At 38.0% G+C, this 20,390-nt stretch overlaps 1 protein-coding gene across 1 annotated transcript in view; it reads right to left on the bottom strand.

The window, feature by feature from the left end:
- The window catches only part of LOC145990455 (major facilitator superfamily domain-containing protein 6-like), an 80,910-nt gene that overhangs the window by 45,402 nt on the left and 15,118 nt on the right, over nt 1-20,390 (bottom strand). The window contains exons 2-6 of the mRNA XM_083126147.1: nt 12,704-12,810; nt 5,572-5,795; nt 5,203-5,308; nt 4,580-4,770; nt 2,995-3,131 (exon numbers count right to left, since the gene is read on the bottom strand). Coding sequence (XP_082982273.1) covers nt 2,995-3,131; nt 4,580-4,770; nt 5,203-5,308; nt 5,572-5,795; nt 12,704-12,764 — 719 coding nt within the window. The 5' untranslated portion in view covers nt 12,765-12,810. The remainder of the gene's footprint in view (nt 1-2,994; nt 3,132-4,579; nt 4,771-5,202; nt 5,309-5,571; nt 5,796-12,703; nt 12,811-20,390) is intronic.

The raw sequence follows: 20,390 nt of genomic DNA, 5'->3' as shown, positions 1-20,390 counted from the left end.
TCCCAGCATCCCTGGTAATTTCACGGGAGCTAACGTGCGAATTCACAGCAACAGCGGCGAGAACATTTGTTGCACCTGCCTCACCTGTAGTTGGCTTGTTCCGCACACGTGCTCGTGGTGTTACACTTCCGGTGTCTCTTAATTTAATAAATAACTTACCAAACAGACGTCGAGATGGCTGTCGTCTGTCCGGATATCTCTCTGCGTACACACGGTAGGCTTCTGAGGTATTCTTTCGGCATTCCCCATAAATCAGGATCATGTCCGCTTTTTCTGTTTGTGAACACCATAATCTTCACTCTTATCACTACGACTGCTTGCTATGAACTAACACGATCTCGTGGACGTGCTATCAAAACTTGCTCTGCGTAAAGGCAGTTCTGTCAGGCACCTGAGAAGTCTTACATGCCGTGGTACTGACGGTCAAGTGGGCCACTTGTTAATTTGTTTACATATTTTTACATGGCCATATCTTCGTTCCTATGTGCAGTAGATGCATGAGACCAACGGCATTGTGTTTCTCTGCGAGTGTTCTTTTATATTATGCATGTTATTGTATATCGTTCCATTTAAAAAAAATATGACTTTGCTCCAGATGCCCCACTTGTCGATACTTTTCGACCCACCTCATACCTCCGATTTACGAGCCTCATTTGATATTATTGTTTCCCGCAAACCTCACATCGCTACTGTTTCTGGTTTCTTCGCTATTTCAGGTGGTACTTTTAGGTGCCTCACGCGGTATACACACAATTTGCTCTGACACGACGTCTTTCACGTCTGATAACTTTTTAAGATAATTTGTTAACACTGACTACCAAGGTGTTCCATGGATTACATTGAACACAATTGCTGTGCATGTTGCATAGTATCTAAGGGGCTGTTGGCCACTATACCCCGAAAATGTTCACTGCGCTGTGCGAACATATGGTGGTGCGAGCGGCAATACTTCTTGCATTCGGCACCAGAGTGCAGCATATACAAGGCATGTCTAGGGGGACTTGAGACGGTCTGTGTTACATAGTTGCATAATGTAAAATTTAATTTTAATTATTTTTCTTGTTATCGTTATTAAGTGCATTGTGCGTCGGTGTGTAGCATTCAATTACTTGACCCACAGTGAGAATATTATTTTCTGTGTAATATCTAGAGCTCAATTATAGGCTTCAGCCGGTCATCCTTCAGGAGCGAGTTTGTGTGCAAATGTATCTATTGAAAATAAGACTACTTACTGATTTACCCGAATGAGTGGCTATAGAACACACACTAAAGATGAACTTTATTTAGCCACTTATTTGGGCAAATCAGTAAGTAGTCTTGTTTGGATTGTTATTCTTTTTTCATCGGACAGTTCTTGTAATTGATCAATTCACTCGAGTGCATTTGTTACCATTTGCACATGTACAAGTGACTCGCTTCCAAAAGACTGCTTCTGGAATGATTCGTTTCGTGCAATGCATAAGATCAAGGATGGTAAATATGTTTGATTGATTTGGTGTTTTAAGTCCACTTTATGCACAGTAAGACTAAACAGTTTTAAGTGGAATCCGAATCATTATGTGTCTCCCCCGGGTATTGAACCTGGGAATCCTTGATTAAAAGGCGACGACGGGTAAACATGTTAATGACAACAATGAACAGATGTTACTATACGCTTTAAATCAGTGGTTCCCAAAGTGTATGCCATGACACCCTGGGGCACCATGATTGACTTACAGGGGCACTGGTTGACTTACAGGGGCGCTGTAAAATGTTCCAATAATTTCACTGAATTGTTAGTCAGTACTATGAATGTTTCAAATATGTGCTTTTTTTGTACAATTTTACATATGAAATGTTTCTTAATTTGAAATATGTGTTTAATTTTTAACTTAACGCATGCAATCTTACAAGTAACTGAGCATTGCAAGTGTTAGATAGGGCTACATTCTGGGTGCCATGGAAAAATCTTGAAACACCAAATGTGCCGTGAAGCAAAGAAGTTTGGGAATGGGAACCCTTGCTTTAAATGGTCGAAAATCAATCTCTCTGAACCATGGCAAAATGATGCTAGGAGGAAAAATACGAAACACGAGGGAAGAAGGAATATGAGCAATGTCACATTGACTGACACTTCAATCATAAGCATCGCAACCGAGCTATTGTGAGCGGGGGAACATTCTGTATAATACCGAAATATCTTAATACAAAAAATACATTTTTTCTGGACTGGAAGCATCCTCCCCTCTCTCCTGCTAACGATGCAAGTGCTTTCAATGCTGAATGAATGTCATTGGTTAACATATGGTCGGTGTAATAGAAAGTAGATTGCGATTTTTGCGAAGTATGGTAGTCTTGCGTTGTACATACCTGAGATTATGTGTTATACTAATTAGTTTGCACTAGCCATTACTAATTGTGAATTATGTAATTAAAAGGGTGTTAACTGAATAAAAAAAAATCTTGTATTATTAATACTTCAAATATAGCTTGATTTTTGGGGGAAATTGTTGAAAATAAGTTGAACTGTTATTCTTACTTTTTCAATTGAAGATGAAGTTGAGGGCTCTGACCTACCCACCGACTGCCAGCCTCACTCCCATCTGATCCTACTCACTCTCTCACCCAAGGTGGGAGATTATCCAACCAGTTATGGGGTGATGTGTGGTCAGCAAGATGAACCCCCAGTCGTTGTTGTAACCCATGACTGGGTTACACCACTCATTCGTAGCCCCCCATTCCCTCAAGATGACCAGTGGCCACCGGTCCCATACACAGGCCAAAATCTTCCCCTGGGAGACTCAAACCTGCATGCATCCCATAGCTCGATAAAAATGCATTATTAGGTTCAAAACAATATCAAATACATTTATAATATGAAAGCCTATGCTGTACCTCAAAGGAATAAAATACACAAGTAGGGAAAAATTCACATTCTAATGATTAATGTTACTGCTTTGTAACCAAGAAGCCCCAGGATTGGATTCAATTTCATACGCTTATTCATATACTTACCAAAACATGTAATATATAAGAAATCCGTCCACTACACCAGCCAGTATTGCAAACATGAGGAATGCAGCAATGTGTGTATGTTTAATTAATGTTCCCACATCACGGATAATGTTCTCTGACTTAGGTAGTATTGGCAACTAGGAAAAAATATACAGATAATGACACTGTCCTTGAAAGCAATATTTAAATCTGTTTCAACTTATTTCATATAGTAATGTCTGTTACTCACTATTGATGTAGTGCAACATTAATTTTACATTCCCAGATTTTTACATTTTCCCACATTTTAAAGTATTACATCATGGTCCCCTAAAAAACCTAAATAATGAGCAATAATGAGTCAGCCGGAAAGGTGTCATGTCAGAATGTAATCAAATGTAGTTACAGGCAACTGGAACAAAGAACATTGAAACCATGAGGTAAGTTTCATTTATTGTCTTCCTAATGTAATATTTTTATTTCTTGAAAATTGTTTCATTGCAAGAAATAAACTTCAGTATATAATAGACCACATGCTTTAAGTATGGCGTGTGTCATAATGCATTAGATGTTTCAAATTATTTTCCATAAATGACAGCACCTGCTGGTAATGAAAAAATGGTGTTGTGGGTAAAAGTTGCAATATTACAGTGTGGCAAAAGTTCATGCGAAGAACTGTGCAAATTGTATTTGCATCTGTGCAAAATTTTTCAGATTCGGATTCAGATTCTGTGCCTGATTCATGAACTAGAGCATCAAAATCAGTCTTCCCTGCCAAAATCATCCCATTCCCCAAAAGAAAGATTTCTCAGAAGAAAAGGCCAAGCATTTGAAATCATAACCAGTTCACCTTTTAAGAATGTAATATTTCCCACACATTTCTACTTAATTTTAAATTAGTAACTTTTACAAATTATTTCAGTACAAATTTGAAACTGATTTTGCAGTCTAACATTCCTTCCTACATGTGAACTTTTATCAAAAGTACACTATCACCATTTATTAAAGAAATATATATTGCAACAAATGTATTAAAATTGTTAATCTGAGGCCCGAAGAAACTGAAAGTTGAATATTTGAGGTTTGATAGGTATAAATTTTAAGATCCTGAGTGCTTTGGTAGCTTAGATGTATGGAATCATAAGTGTGCACTCTTACCCCGCTATACTCTACTTGAGGCACATGCCTAGGTACAATGTCAATTTTGATTTTGATGATACAAGTACGTAATTATCCTCAAAATTGGATTAATCATCAAATCGCACTTTCTTTCAAGTGAAAAAGCATTTGGTTAGAGATACTGTGTAAATCTAGCTGAAGATAAATTTATTCCATGTGAAAATTAACTGTAGCAGTAAATCCATTTCATTAGTAGTTACTTGAACAAAGTAACCATCTCACAGAAAGTAATTAATACCTACAAGTAACTTGTTATTTATAAACACTAATAAAATTATTCATAAAAGCAATAAATGTAGCATAATGATGAGTTATCTGAACTCATGCTTTAAGAGTCAGTTTTGCCCTAATACCTTTCCTTTCAGGATCCTACAGATTCAGTGGGCACTGTAAATCTTCTCTCCGTCAATAGCAGTTCTCTTCTTACCTTCAACTTCACACAGCAAAGCAGGTCAAAGAATGTAAACACGGCAATGATTATGAAGGCAGGTGTGTAATCTTTGACAGCCATTCCATCAGACCACAAGTCCATGCCGAGACCTGCTAATGCTGCCGTCAATCCGAAACCAATTGTTCCCCATACACGTTGGTTTCCATACTTCATCTGTTGATGTTCACCTGTTAAGAAATAAGAGTTGATGCAGGACTCAAATTAAAATTTTAATTTGTATAAAAAGTAAGCTCAAATGTTATTAGGTAGGCCCAGCACCTAAAAACTATCATAATGTTGGAAAATAAATTTATGTTGTTCAATGTTTAGTAACACATTTTGTAAACTTATAATTTTTCTTTACAGTTATATATAATTTCGCTATTGATGCTACTGAAGCAAGATTTTGGCCTCCAATAACATATGGAACAGAATATATTATACCACTGAATTTTCATTTCTATTTTGTGTAGTATAAATATAGGTAAGAGAAAATGATAATCCACATTTGAGTCACTGGAGAATCAATGAGAAATATTCCAGCACTTACGAGTAAAACCAGAAGAAATGAACAAAGACGACCAATTAAAACAAGAAATGAATTTAAAATGCTCACTTACCTAGTACATCAAAGCATATTGCATCACTCATACTGTTGATAACATTGAATCCAATCGTTCCTATTGACATAAATATTACAAACAACCAGAAGTATGCCTTGCTATACTACACTCCTTGTAGTTCTGGTCACACATTGTCAGATTTACATCATACGGATAGAAGCAATATTTTCCACTATGGATAGACGATGTTGATCTCACATGAGAACTAAAGTTTGAATGGATAAGTTCACCATAATTCAGACACGTCCAGTTACAAGTAACAAAGCCTGAATCACATAACACCACATTACCACACAGAGCAACTTCCGTAGAATTATGTAAACCACAGTGCAAATCCACATCATAATTTTTTTAATTCCCTTTCACGAAAGGATCGAAGTACAATAACACATATGCTGTACACTGCACTCCGATTAACATCATAAATATAGCTTTTCGGTAATCTTGAAAGTAGTCCACTAATATCCCAAACAATGGTTTTGCTATTAGAAAAAGAATTGGTAGAACTGCAGTGACACTGCTCATCACAACTTCTGACACTCCAAGCTGCTTGCCAAATACATTGAGGAATGGAAGGATTGGACCAACAGCTGAAAGAGATAAAGAATTACAACCAAAAGAAAAAAAATACTCGCACAACATTATAATGAAAATCATTTTGTACAAAAGTAGAAATACACGCAACCCAAGAATGCCAGTTGTAATTTTATTTCAGAATTCTTCTTTTGTGTTTTGAATTTCTATCAATTCAACTTTTGGACTAATGCAAAAGATCTTTACAATACCCAATGAAACTAAAGAACTATGTATCTGCATTGGCTAATATAGGCATATTAGTTCACTAAAATTAATTACTTTAATTACCAATCAGATATATCTTCACGTAGCATGTAATTTAATGCAAAATTCTATGATTTTCTTCTTCTTTTTTTAATATGAAAGTATAATTCACATACTTGATTTTATAAAGTAAATGCTCAAATTCTAAAACAATACCTACTGCAGTCATCTGCTTACATGCATTAATTAATGAGGTAAAAAATATCACATTAATGCTTTTCAACCAACATTTGCAATTGTATATCAGATCGGTAGAACATCGGTTATCAGTATTGTTAAACAGTAGTGTATGCAGGATTTCATCAAAGGGGGGGGGGGGTATTTCTAAAGCTTTCTCCAAATTCATATTACCATTGTTTTATTATGCTTTAATTAAATAATAATAATAATAATAATTAATAATACTTATTATTTATTAATTAGTTGAATTACTACTAATAATACTAATACCACTACTACTATTAAGTAGTAGAGATCTACATAAATATAGTATTTATGAAAGCAATAGAACAAAATTTCTTTCTAAAGTGTAAATCACCAACCCTGAGACCTTCTGTAAACAAACCATCTCACCGATTTGATGGATCACTACGCGTCAGCTGATTCATGACCGCCGACTACCGCATAGAACTCGCCATGTTGAAAGTGGTACTACTTCCTTGCTGTTCACATAATCATTTTTAGAAAATAACCAATGTTATAAAATATTATTATGTACACAAATCTCTAAGCTCATTGAAAGTTACAATGCATATTCCTACAAATTGTTCACACTTATCTTGCCTTGTCATGTCACCAAGTTATTTTACAAAGTGCACTATATTTGGCAGAACAAAAATCGTTATTAGGATGCTTGTCAAAGTTTCCAACTGCAATAAATTTTCAAAACTTTCTTTGTCTTGTTTTGATCATCATCATCAATATATTTATTGGACTTAGAGCATTGCATATGGCTGTTTATGCCCATTATATATTTTATTTACATAAGATACAATTTACATAAAATCTACAAACAAATTTCAAATACACTCCTATCTATATCAAACCTTAGAAATATACAAGGTAACCAAAAAAGTTCTTCCCGTTTTTGATCATCAGAAACAAAAAGGTCTGCAAAGAATGTCACATACTGTTAGTCCTCAAAGTAATCCCCATCGGCATCCAGCACCTTTTGTCAACATGCCTCCAGCTGTGCAGTGCCCTGGCGATACATCTCAGGGTCTCGGAGGGAAAGAAGTTTGTGAATGCTTGCCGCAAGTCTGCCTCATTTGCGAAGGATTTCCCACGAAGGTGGTTGTCAAAGGAATGGAAGAGGTGATAATCTGCTGGATCAAGGTCTGGGAAGTACCGTGGATGGCACAGTGTCTCCCAGCCAAGCCACTGTATGGTATCCATGGTATCCGTGGCCACCCGCCACACATGCGGCTTGGCATTGTCATGAAGAAGCAGTACACACTTGCAATTAACCAATGCTGGCTCCTTATGCTTCAGTGCCTGTTGCGGACATTGCAACTGCTGTGAGTAGAGGTCCCAGTGATGGTTTGGCCCGTTGGTAGCAGCTCATAGTGCACCACTTGGTCACTAGTCCACCATACAGAGCATGATCTTGCATAGGTATGAAGGTGGTCTTGTGGCATGAGGCACAAAGTCCCATGAAGTGAAGTGAAGTGAAGTGTTCCCCTGTGCTTAGCACCATGCCATGAAGGCATATAGGGGGTGTGGGGGTAACGCCCCCCACACTTTCTTGATCCGGTCGGGAGTGGGGATGATGTGATCAGCACCACACCCCTGACTGCCTTTAACCCCCAGGGTTTCCCCCAGGTACCCATGTTATTCGACGCTGGGAGGGCGCCGGAGCCGCTTTCAATGTTAGAAAAGTTCCCGGATTTGAACCGGCCGGGGATCGAACCCGGGACCTTTAGCATGGTAGTCAGAACAAAGTCCCATGTTGACAACCAATGTCGGGCACACTTGGGAGTGTCATATAGAACCCACTTTTCGTAACTGGTGAGCACTCGACCAAATATGGGTGTGTTGCTGTGCCAAGAAAGCAACGAGAAACATGCTGTCACTCGTTGTTGCTTCTTGCCTTCTGACAGTATATGAGGTACTCTCTTGCTCAATTTGAACGTCTTTCCTATGTGATGCAGGTGCAGTGTGACTGTTTTATCGGAAACCTGGAAGTGGATGGCAAGCTCACCACACCTTAGGCTGCTGTCCTCCTATATGGCTGCCTTCAGGGCCTCGTTATCCAGGACCTTTGGTCGGCCACTGCTGGGTTCATCACAAAGTGACAGATCTCCCAACCTGAACTTCTGGAACCAATTCCTATTGGTGCGCTCATTCACAGCATTATCCTCAAAAGCTTGACATATTCGGAGACTTGATTCTGCACCAGACAAGCCCACCTTAAAGTCATAAAACAGACAACCCCAAACGAGCTGCTTCAACACTTCCATTTATCTTTGCCCCTGCTCAAGCTATGGCTGCTATGAGTGCATAATGTGTCTGTATTGGGCAAGACCAATGTCCACTACTCCCACCCTGACTACTTTTCCGGCACGTGGCACACACATTTTCCTATCAGTGATCAGTTCTTGCCATGTGATGTTAAAAACGGCAAGAACTTTTTTTGGTTACCTTGTACATTACCATGTTATATAATTTTGTCTAAAAAAATGCAAGTAAAATATATTCAATTCGCATGCAAGAAAGATGCCAAATGTATGGGAAATGATTACTGGTGGAAAGAGTTAACCATAAAGGTGAAGCAATAAGTACAAAAGAAAGAGCATTGGGTTTAAAGTGAGACGTCATTTGCGGCAGTGTATCCCATACTACAAATTGGCCATTGTTTTACCTTACGTAATGAATCCTGTAACATCGCTGGATTTTCGTGTGGATTATTTTACTTCTATGAGTTTGCAATGCTTTCTGCATGCACGTGGTTTTGTTTACAGAAGGTCTCAGGGTTGGTGATTTGAACTTTAGTCATTCGATTTTGAGAAATTCTAGGAGCATTTTTTGTTTCTTTATTACATAATAATTGTCTACTCAATGAGGTGAGACATTTTAAGTGTGAAGAAAATCCATAAAAACAAGAAAATATATTAAAATATATTGAAATAATCAAAGTCCAAGGAGCTGCGGTGGTCTGGTTGGTAGGGTGTCTGACAACCACGCAGGAGATCAGGTTTCAATTCTTGGAATTGGTTGGAATTTTTCAGCTCTTGTCCCCGCATAAATGTCCCCGATAATTCATATCTGGATTGTCTCGCTGTTCTTACCAACAAAACATTTTACGGTAGTTAAGCTAATTGTCGTTTGAATTCAGAAATTTAAATGTGCCAGTGTAAACAATGGGAAGGCGGACTGGTGGCTGTGTATTCTTGCCCGCCTAGCTTTTGTCAATACATTACCCACTTACAACGAACCAAGAACTTTCTTTAGTTAATGCTCATTGATCACACACACAAAAAATACATGTTCATTGAACATTCATGAAATACAAAACATCTTTTTTTTCTCTTTTAAATCATAGGTGCCCTAATATTATATTTTCAAGAATTCATGTTTATTTTCAAAGCATTCACTCTGAAAGACGAATGTGTTTGGAATGCTCTGTTTTTCTCCATGTTGCAATATTATTATTATTATCATCATCATCATCATCATTACCATCATCATCATCATCATCATCATCATCATTATTATTATTATTATTATTATTATTATTATTATTATTATTATTAGTAGTAGTAGTAGTAGTAGTAGTAGTAGTAGTAGTAGTAGTAGTAGTTTGTCGCAGATCTTTGACTGTGATAAATTGGCAATTTTTAATTTTCTCCACAGCATTTTTCATAATATTTCAAAAGCTCAGGGGGTGCTAAACCCAGTAACCCCACCCCCTTACGTACGCCACTGAATTTAAATGCCACTACTTTATTGGTTAGGTTAAATTTTCGTATTGGCCCATCCCTACTAAAAACTTAACTAAACTTTGAAGTGTAACAGCACATTGATGACCAATACCTATCAAGCAGATTTTCATTGGATGATGAGTGCACAGCATCATGGATACGAGACCAATATGTCTAGTCCCTCCAGAATTAATTTACCCCTCCCCCTCCTAGGCTTGCAACCCTCCCAGGATGACTGGGAGTCTACAGGAATTGAATTCACTCTCCTGGTCTCCTGGACAAATTCTGTTATCTCCCAGAATGATGAAGTTCAGTATTATTTAATTTTAATTTTCTTTTGATATGCATTTGCTAAGTCCCAGATTCAAAACCCAGTGTAAGGCTCAATATCAGAAAGCCTGGAGGTTGCAGTGAAAAAATTGCCTATTAAGGCTGAGAACAATGAATGAATAAAAAAAAATATACATATTATTTGTCAATTTTTCCTCATCTCCCACCAAAAAAATATCTGAGTGTTACTTTAAATCATTTTCTTTAAAAGTAGTCCATGTGTAAAATTCATCTTACATGTGTATGTTTGTTTAAGTGCAGCAACTATCATTGCTTGTGGCAAAGCAAATCTACCTTAAAAATTTTCTCTTTGTGAAGATAATTTATTACAAATCGTTATATTGAAAGAACGTTTGTGTATTAAAAACTGCGCACAAGGTTAAACAATAATTACACAAAATATAAAATCGTATCAAGTACACCACATATGCATGATGCGATAAACAACTTCATTTTCTTCCTATTGCAGAGAATGGGATAGATAAGAACCACCAGTCACATATCTGTTGCAAGACAATGCATTCACTGCTCACTGTTTAAGGTTTTGAATTATGAGGTGGGAAAAATTATAATGCAGTTATATTGAACACAACTGTTTCCAATATTAGCAAAAACACCAAGTACTTACAGGACAAATGCACTTTTTAGTAGGGCTGAGAAGATATCAGTTTGAACCAAAACTGATGCTGATGCCGATACTCTTACCAATTTCACCCAATACTGATACTGTTACTTGAAAATTGCAATAATTAAAATTTGTTCAAAATATTGATCAATATTGTAATAATTAAATGTCGACCAAAATATTGATTAACATATATGTGAAAGTATTCCACTCAAATTGTATGAATCAATTTACCAAGAGTTTTGCTTTAACATATTAATATTAAATAATTACACCACAATATTATATTCGATGTTATTTTATCAAAAAATTATTTTTTTCACTCAAAACTGGTGCAAGAGAAAAAGAAACTTTGAATTTTGCATAATTTTCAGGATGATTAGACCTGTGAAAGTGGAGTGCGGCATTATTGTGGATCCCATGAAAAACCAAAATGTCGGGAAAGTATCTGTCAATATCGGTAAATAAATTCCAATTGATATTTTCTGATACCGATACCACTGGTGTCAGCCGATACTGATACATTGGCATTGATATCGGCTCAGCTCTACTTTTTAGCCATTATCTTTCTTCCTGTCTAATAACAGTACAATGTTATTGACAATTTATGTGAATTAAAATGTTGAAGAGTTTTCTTAGCACAGATGACTAATGTGTCAGTTTAGATGAAATTCAGTGATGATTATTGATTATCTTGTACATTATTACAGTTGAATTCTGTATAATGAGTAGAGACTGGATTTCAAAGGGAATTCCTTTTTTAATTTTTCAACACGGATCATGGAATAAATAACAACAGTATTGATAATTATCTTCCACCAACAAGATTACATGGTTTTGACATCCCTTTTCTCCCATTTTCAGCCCACATTCCCTTTTTCCCCCTTTTTTAAAATAATTTCCTTTATGGTCCCTTTATTGACTAGTTTTTCAGCCTACATTCCTTTTCCCCCTTTTTAAGAAGCATCTTCCTTGGTTCCTTTATTGACGAGATATAAAATATTTTGTACACTGTATTTTCCCTGAACAAAATATTCAACAATTGTCTATTTGGTACAGTTTAAAGGAAGGAAAGAACATGAGCCTTAAAATACATTGTAAGCAGCATGCTTGTTGAATTGAAAGTGAACTTATCTGCTAGATTTAGACTTTATTATAAACTTTCTATTACAATAGTTTTAACTTTACTGTGTGACAGTGACGACAGTATTGAGTTTCAGTGAAATGGTGGCAGTAAGCTGTAGAACAAGGTAAGCTGTTTCAAGGAAGATTTCATCAAAATGGATGGTAAGATTATTCCCTGTACTTTACCTTCAAAAAATAAAATGAAAAAGGACCACAGTTTATTTTTGTACTCCACTAAAATATTATTTTAAATGAAAGCACAATATCTACCATTCATATGTAAAAGAGGATACATTATATTTCTTGCATTTTTTACTTTACTTCATATTAATTTAATGTATCCCGTATTTACATATCAATGGTATATATTGTGCTTTCATTTAAACTAATATTTTAGTTCAGTGCAAAAATTAACTATAGTCCTTTTTCATTCCCTTTTTTTTTGGTTCTTTTTAGAATACATTTTTTCCCCTTTAAAATCTGGTCTCTAATTATAACATTCTTCCATACATAGTGCTTTCAAATATAAGTTGTATACAGTTATGTCTATTTGCTTCATCAGTGATCATTACCCAGAAAAGAGGAAAGATACAAAAATTACTGCAATTGTTTCTTCTACTATCTTAATACATTATTATAGAAAAATAGCACTACTCACAGGCCATAAAACAGAAGAAGTGAGCCTTTACAGGCAATAGTCTTGTGTTGACTTTCTTCATCTTTCCTTCTTGCCAGTCAGTTGATTTTCAGGTAACAAGACACATTCTAGTAAGAAGCAATGGATACATTTACTATAGCATATTAAAATATAGCAAATTAGTCTATATTTATTTATCTTAAACTATACATTTCCTCTATACCTAAAAAAGTAAATAATCAGGGAAGAGGTTGTTCAAGTTATTACCCCTATCCCTTCCATTGGCACAGATTTTCTTTCAAAACAGTCAGATACCTGAAAATATTCATATACTTGGCACTAACTACTAAAAAAAAAGAAATGTATACCCCCTTTCCCTTAAAGTAATACACCTCATGAAATTTCTAGTCACATTACTTACTATAAATAACTCTGTGCTGCTTCATCCTTACTCATGTCACACCTGAGTTTTACCCAATAATGTATCTTGAATATGCGTTACACTTACCAAACCTACAACAGCTCTTTTCAATCTGCCTTGGTAAAATAGTTATCTTAATGTAAAAAGGAACACAATAGTGTCACACAAAAAAAAAAGTTCGAGAAAGAAACTCCACAGCAGAACAAAAACTTTCATGTGTGTGTTAAGGATTTCAAAATATTGAACTTATATACTTAAATCTTTTAATCTCATCTGCTATCTTTGTGATAACTGGAAAGTGTACTTCTTTTATGGTAACTACACTGGTCAAAAAAATTAGGGGAGCAAGCAAGAAATCCCAAAACCAAAGTTGGTAAGTCAAAAGTAGCAATGTATTTTGATTAGGTGAGTGTGTCCTCAACCAGTACAATACATGTCTATTGAGTCATTAGCACAACAGAGTTCTAGGGGTGATTTCTGCAAGGTACTGCACAAAATCAGGAGAACAGCACGGTGATAAGACAACAGAAATGGACAGATACGCAACAGATCCATACCTCTAATAAGGCGTGTGGTCGCCATGAACTGCTATGACAGCTGCACATCTGTTTTGCATGGAACCAATAAGGTTATCAACGACAGCCTGCGGGATATTCACCCATTCCTCCAGAAGGGCCATTTCCAACTGTTGCAGAGTTGTAGGCAGCGCTGGCCGAGCAGCAATGCGTCTTCCGAGTGTGTCCCACACATGTTCTATGGGATTCAAGTCTGGGGAGGATGCTGGCCATACCATTCGTTCGATACCCTCATCCCGTAGCATGGCATCAACCAGACGTGCTCAGTGAGGTCGGGCATTATCGTCCAAAAAATGAAACAATCACCGATATCTGCAGCCATTGGGACAAAATGAGGCCTGAGGATCTCATCCCGGTACCGTAAGGCTGTCAAAGTACCATTCCGGATAATGTGCAGGGGGGTACATCGACCAACACTGATCCCTGCCCATACCATTAAGCCACCGCCACCATACTGAGACACTTCGCGCACATGTGCGGGATAATTGCGAGTCCCATGTTCCCTCCAGATGAGAATGTGTCGATTATCTGACTGGAGACTGAAACGCGACTCATCCGAGAAGAGAACTGAACTCCACTCTCCATGTCCCCACTCACGATGTTCCACAGCCCACTGTCTGCGGGCCCTACGGTGTTGGTCATTCAGAGGGACACACACCATTGGTCTTCTTGCATAAATACCCCTTTCCCGCAGGCGATTTCGTACAGTTTGGCTCAAGACTCTTCGTCCTGTTTCCAAAACAAGGCCACGTTGCAAGTCAGTTGCAGTTTGCAGCCTATTCCTGCGAGCCGACAATGCTAAGTACCGGTCTTCCCTAACTGTTGTTGACCATGGGCGACCTTGCCCAGGCCACCTTCGTACTGTACCTGTCTGTTGAAATAGTGTCCACAACCTGGAAATGACACTGCGTGACACACCAAGGGCTGCAGCCACCTCACGTTGTGTTTGCCCTGCTTCCATCCTACCAATGGCTCTCCATGCGCTAGATTCCCCTAAATCGTGTTGTTCTGCCATCGTTCCTATTCAACACTACTCAACTGAATCCCACCTGCACTTACGGTCTGCCAGCACCACACAACCAGTGTTCCCAAGTGACCTCGTGATTGCTCCTCATATCACAAATTCTGCCACGTGCCTTATGGTGTCACTAGAGAGCTCTTCATGCTGATGATTCATCATAGATGAATTGCACTGGTTGAGGACACACTCACTTCATCAACATACATTGCTACTTTTGACTTTCCAACTTTGGTTTTGGGATTTCTTGATTGCTCCCCTAATTGTTTTGACCAGTGTATATGACAGTTTAGATAAGGAATCCCTTATCTGCCATTAACATTGATAAGAATGTAAATTTTTCATGGCCATGTTTGTTTTTATTAACTCCTTCCTGTAATGAACTCTTAATGCAACCGTAAAAAAAAAAACATATAACCATGAAAGAAACTCGAAACAAATTTACATCAGTTTGCCTTTGTCATGTATAGTGATGACACCAATACAAAATGAGTGGCAGGGCAGAGGGAGGTGGCAATATTTTCTGGGAGGCCAATCACATTTAACATAGCCCTAAAAACCATACAAAAACATGGAGCAGCATTTATTTATGTAGTTGTTCTTGCCTATGTGGGGACGGGGTAGACCATTTACTGAGGGAGGTATATGGTCATGTCCCCTTCTGACACTGGCATTGGTCATGCAATCTGACAGTCTTTTATTCCTCCCACAGGCATTTGTATGATAAGTAGCTGAGATAAATATCTATACAAATGTAAACAAATATTCTGGTATAGCCAAGAGCGTAAATTGACTGATGGATTGATTTGGTTTATTTTACTTTGCTTTTCTGCCACTTTTGGTAAAACGAGAAGATGGTGAGTGATGATATGAAGAGACTGATGAAGGGACACTCACAAAGATCACCCAAGCCCAGGCTTGGATTCGAATCTCAGACCTCTAGCTTTGTAGCATGCTGTGCTAACCAACCACCACAGAGGTCAGCAGTTGTCTGCATAAAGGTCAGGCACTCACTACCACAAGTTTGCAGCATAATGGATATTCATCCTGCCAAAACTTCCTTTCCCTGCTTCTGATATATTAATTGAAGGCAGAATTCCCTTTAAGTGCCACAAAACAAGCATTTCTAGGTGGTATTCTCAGCAGTTGGATGTGAGAGATCTTTGAAGGTCTGCTTAATGCTGATAATTGTGTCAGATACTGAAATGTTCATTGGTGGTAAAACATAGTTAAGATCTTTCCAAGGGATCGAGCACTATGTCATCAGGTTGACCACAGTGGAGTTCGTGCTGAGTTGCTTTTCTAAATGCCTCAAGGTGGGCTGAATGATGTAAGGTAAGATAATTTCTTGGTGTGTCTGTAGTTGATTGTTCATTTCTAGCTTCGTATGGTCTTTGGTAATAGTGTCTCCTCATTCAAAGTCTACTAACGATTAGGAGGATATTTCCAGTATGCTCCTATTGACAATGGCGTATGCAGAGTGGGGGCTGAAGGGGCTACAGTCCCCCAGAAAAATCTTAAAATGATCCCCGATAACCACTTTTGTGTTTGAATAAGTCGTTTTCAAATTGAAAGGGTGGTGCTGGACTTTCGTCTCACCCTGTAGTGCTGACATCTACTGCACTCATACATAAAATCTGAAAAGTCAAAAATAATGTTCTGAAGCCCCTCCCCCCCTCCTACTCCCTCTGTATTTTCTTCAATTCGAACACTGCTTTCACTCCAATCCTACTAACTTAGAAGAAAATTGAATCGCAATTCAGCATATTCGTGTCACAACTCTGTCTCACTTTTGCCGCATTTGCAACAATCCTAACATATTTTTCTTTTCATTCATCTTTGGAGAATCTCATTTTTCTGTTTACAATAAGGCTTTACACTTTTGATCAAAGCTTATCCTCAATCCTTCCTTTATTTGTTGAAGCCACCGCTACGTCATTTGAAATGCTAGTTTCTCGATCTTTGGGGCACTTTGTAGCTACGCAAATCTGTTAAACATTTTTCATTCGATATTCTTGTGTGATGAAAAGTGAAATATATTTTTTTCGTTTACCCTTTCATTTATTCTGGCACCTGCCCCCCACCTCCCAGGCCGTTAGCTATATGACAACACTCTTTCAAGCATCTTGCACCAACTTCACGTGCAGCTTAATTGTGAAGTCCTCTTTCATTAGTGGCGATACAGTCACCGTCAAAATCCACAGTCAGCATTCCCTGCCTGGAGGTTTCTCCAGCTCATAATTCCTGGCACTTTTGAGTCTTCCTCAACAAAGTCTATCCAAACCCTCTGTAATCTTCCAACATTCCTTCTACCATATATTGTTAATGTCAGCTTCTTGCATAATGAGCTCTCTAGTATTTCACAGATGTGTCCTAGGTATCTCAGTCTTAGCGAGCATGAGCGTAAGTTGGGGCCTGGTTTTGAGGGGGCAGAATCAGACTTAGGGCCTAATTTTGAGGGGGTAGAATCAGAGTTGGGGCCTAATTTTGAGGGAGCAGAATCAGACTTGGGGCCTAATTTTGAGGGGGTGGAATAAGACTTGCAACCTATTTTTGAGAAGGCAGAATCAGACTTAGGGCCTAATTTTGAGGGGGTAGAATCAGACTTGCAGCCTATTTTTGAGGAGGTAGAATCAGATTTAGGGCCTAATTTTGAAGGGGATCAGACTTGCGACCTATTTTTGAGGAGGTAGAATCAGACTTGGGGCCTAATTTTGAGGGGAAGTTACTCGAGAAATTTTCCATCTTATAAAAAATAGCGTCCAGGATTATTTACTAAATAACTGACGTTTGCGAAATCAGAAATATTGCTCTTTATTACTTTGCTCCTCAGGTCCCTTAATTTGTAAATTTCAATAAACCTGAAAGTTTTGGACGGTAAGTGCTCCGCCTGTGTTAGAGAGCCCTGAAAATCGGCACGAAGTGGGCGATTTTGTGCATCAGCTACAACTCAATCCCCTGTTAATTCAGAGCACTTGGCAATGCTGGAAAAGATGACTCAAGACGTCGCTCAACCATGTTGCAATCAGCTGCTGATCGTGGTTACGCAATACGTTGACACATGCGAACGAGACACGCTGGTGGATTTTGCTGAAGCCGTTGGAAAAAGAGAGCGCCCTGGCGTTGCCACATCTTGTTCGCCTGTTTACCGTGACGAAGACACAAGTTAACGAGGAAATTACCTTCAAGTGCATTCCTCTCGCTTTCCACTCAACAATGTTTCCCCACGCAGGAAGCTCAAGTAGGCTATAATGAATTCATAAACACACGCTTCAACATAATTATATGCACTTCGTAGGCTCAAACGATATTCGACAATCTTTCCAGAAAAGCTATTGAGTTATGGCAAAGGTTGTCGAAATGCCGCTTTATGCTCAGATGGGGTAATCGGGACTGGACTTATGGTAGCAAGGGACGTATTTAAAGGAGGATCCAGAGGGTCCATGCCCACTCCATCCAAAGACGTAAACTTACCAAGTACTAAAAATAAATATTCAAAACAGGGTTGTTAAAGTTCCAGGAAGCCATAAATTCTGATGGGTTCTATTGGGTTCCACTGCAGGACCGAAATCATTTTCCACGCACAATTTAAATTCGTTCCAAGTTGCGTATTGTGTCATTGAAAAAAGGTTCCAGGATCGTATTTTAATTGATACCGAAAAAAGGTTCCTGGACAGTATTTAAATGCTGAAAACAGGTTCCTGGACTGAATTTAAATTCATCCAGAAAAAAAATTCCTGGGCCACATTTAAATTGATCCGGAAAAAAGGTTCCTGATCCGATTTGAAATGCTTTACTGATAAAACGGTCCAGAATCCATTTACGCTTGCTGATTTTCTCTCCTGGACCGGATTTAACCTGATTCAAAATATACGTGTTTAGCATTTGTTGTATAATCGAGGTTATTTATTTCTGCCGACTTACGCGAAAAGGCAATTATTAGGTTGGGATTCAATATTTATGCACACTACTGTATCAATCCATAAGATTATATTTTGTTTAAAGCCTCTCTGATGCTTCATGTTGACCAGGGCATTCACTTGTTTATCTCAGTTGTCTCAACCTCTGTGGTATGTAAATAATGCACAGTGTTGTGCTTTGCAAACTTCCTGAGGTATTCAGGATATAGGAAGTTCCATCAGCCTATGGAGTCAGCTGTTTTCAATGGAGGCAGTAAAAATCACGATTCGGCATGGAGGGTGATATAGAGGTGAGACAGACTGAGAAGGGACTGACTTTTGATTTGGATTGAGGAGAGAGAGGAGCTGGGAGAAAGGAGTTGAGGGAAAGTGAGGCGAGGCCTGGTCAACCTGCAACGAAGCCTGGAGAGGACTTAGTTTATTTTATTCTTCGAAATTATCTTCATTCTTCAGATAGACAGGTAATTATCCTAACCCAGCCATGATTCAGGTTCAAAGGTTCATAAAACCCAATGAGTGACCATCATCTTTTCTAATTGTTAAGCTGTTTAGTTATAGTTGTGCCTTTCGCACTGCCAAGCGTTTAACTCGTCATGTTAATGACGAGTGCTCTCATCATCGAGGATGAAGGATGAATAAGTTACATTACCCATTGATTAATTGTGGAAGTAACTGATTCTGATACACATCATTCTGTGGAATGACACGCTACTACTTAGACTAATGTGTATAAAATATTACCACCAAGGATACTTTTCATTAACTAGAACTAACATCCTTTTTTGTTATTCAGTAAATATTCGATTTTTTAGTTTTCGACATCAATTCCTTCTGCTAGGAGCTAGGACAGTTGTTTTATGCATATTTTAGCGATCTTAACTGCACCTGTCCCTCTATCTCTGGAGTAAGCGAACGAAAACAAGTCGTGAGAGGACTCGACCAATGAACACGTGAGAGGGAATTGGATTGTGTGGAGGCGGGAAAGCGACTTCACTTACCAGCCTTCGCAGTGGCGTGTACTGCTTTGTATTGCCTTCTTGATTCCCCCATTCTCTGCCGCTATGCCCAGCAGCCTTGCTCCAGAGATGGATGGGACAAAGTGTACATGGAAGCTAGATAATGAATACTTGCTGTTAAACCTCTATCCTTATACTGCCTGTTACCTACTTATGTGATAATAACAATACTAATTAATTTACCTATTTTGATAATTATTACTATAAATGGACTGATTAATTAAAACATTGTTATATTATTATTATTGTTATTTGCGAGATACTTGATTTGGACCTCTCCCGAAATATATTTCTAGATACGTGCCTGGATGGTAGAAAGACAAGGTGGGTATGTGCAACGCGGTCCCGGAAACTCTCCTGACGCATGACATCAACTGAGTTGTAGAAACGAACTACAACACGACTCAGTTGAGTGGTGCCAACGGGCCCGTGGGCCCTGAGCCACCCAATAATTTACCTGTTATTTTATTTTATTTTAGAAATAAAGTTCCCGCGCTTAAGAAAACAAAATGTTTCATCATTACTAAAGAATTCTCACATAAAAATTGTTACATCTCCAGTATCCCATATCATTTACGCTACATCTTTACAGGGGTTTCTAATCAAGTGGTCAAAATTAAGGATTTAACTGACCAAAATAACAAAAATAAAAATAAAAAAAATGACCAAATACTCACCAATTACTGACCACTTTCTGACCTATTTATTTACATAATATTTCTAATAAATCGTAAGCCTAAAAGTTAAAGTGGGATTTC

Source organism: Lepisma saccharinum, chromosome 7, assembly GCF_977018435.1.
Source record: "Lepisma saccharinum chromosome 7, izLepSacc3.1, whole genome shotgun sequence".
Classification (NCBI taxonomy): Eukaryota; Metazoa; Arthropoda; class Insecta; order Zygentoma; family Lepismatidae; genus Lepisma; species Lepisma saccharinum.
The sequence above is the reverse complement of the archived record's forward strand: the minus strand, read 5'-3'. Positions and strand labels throughout refer to the sequence as shown.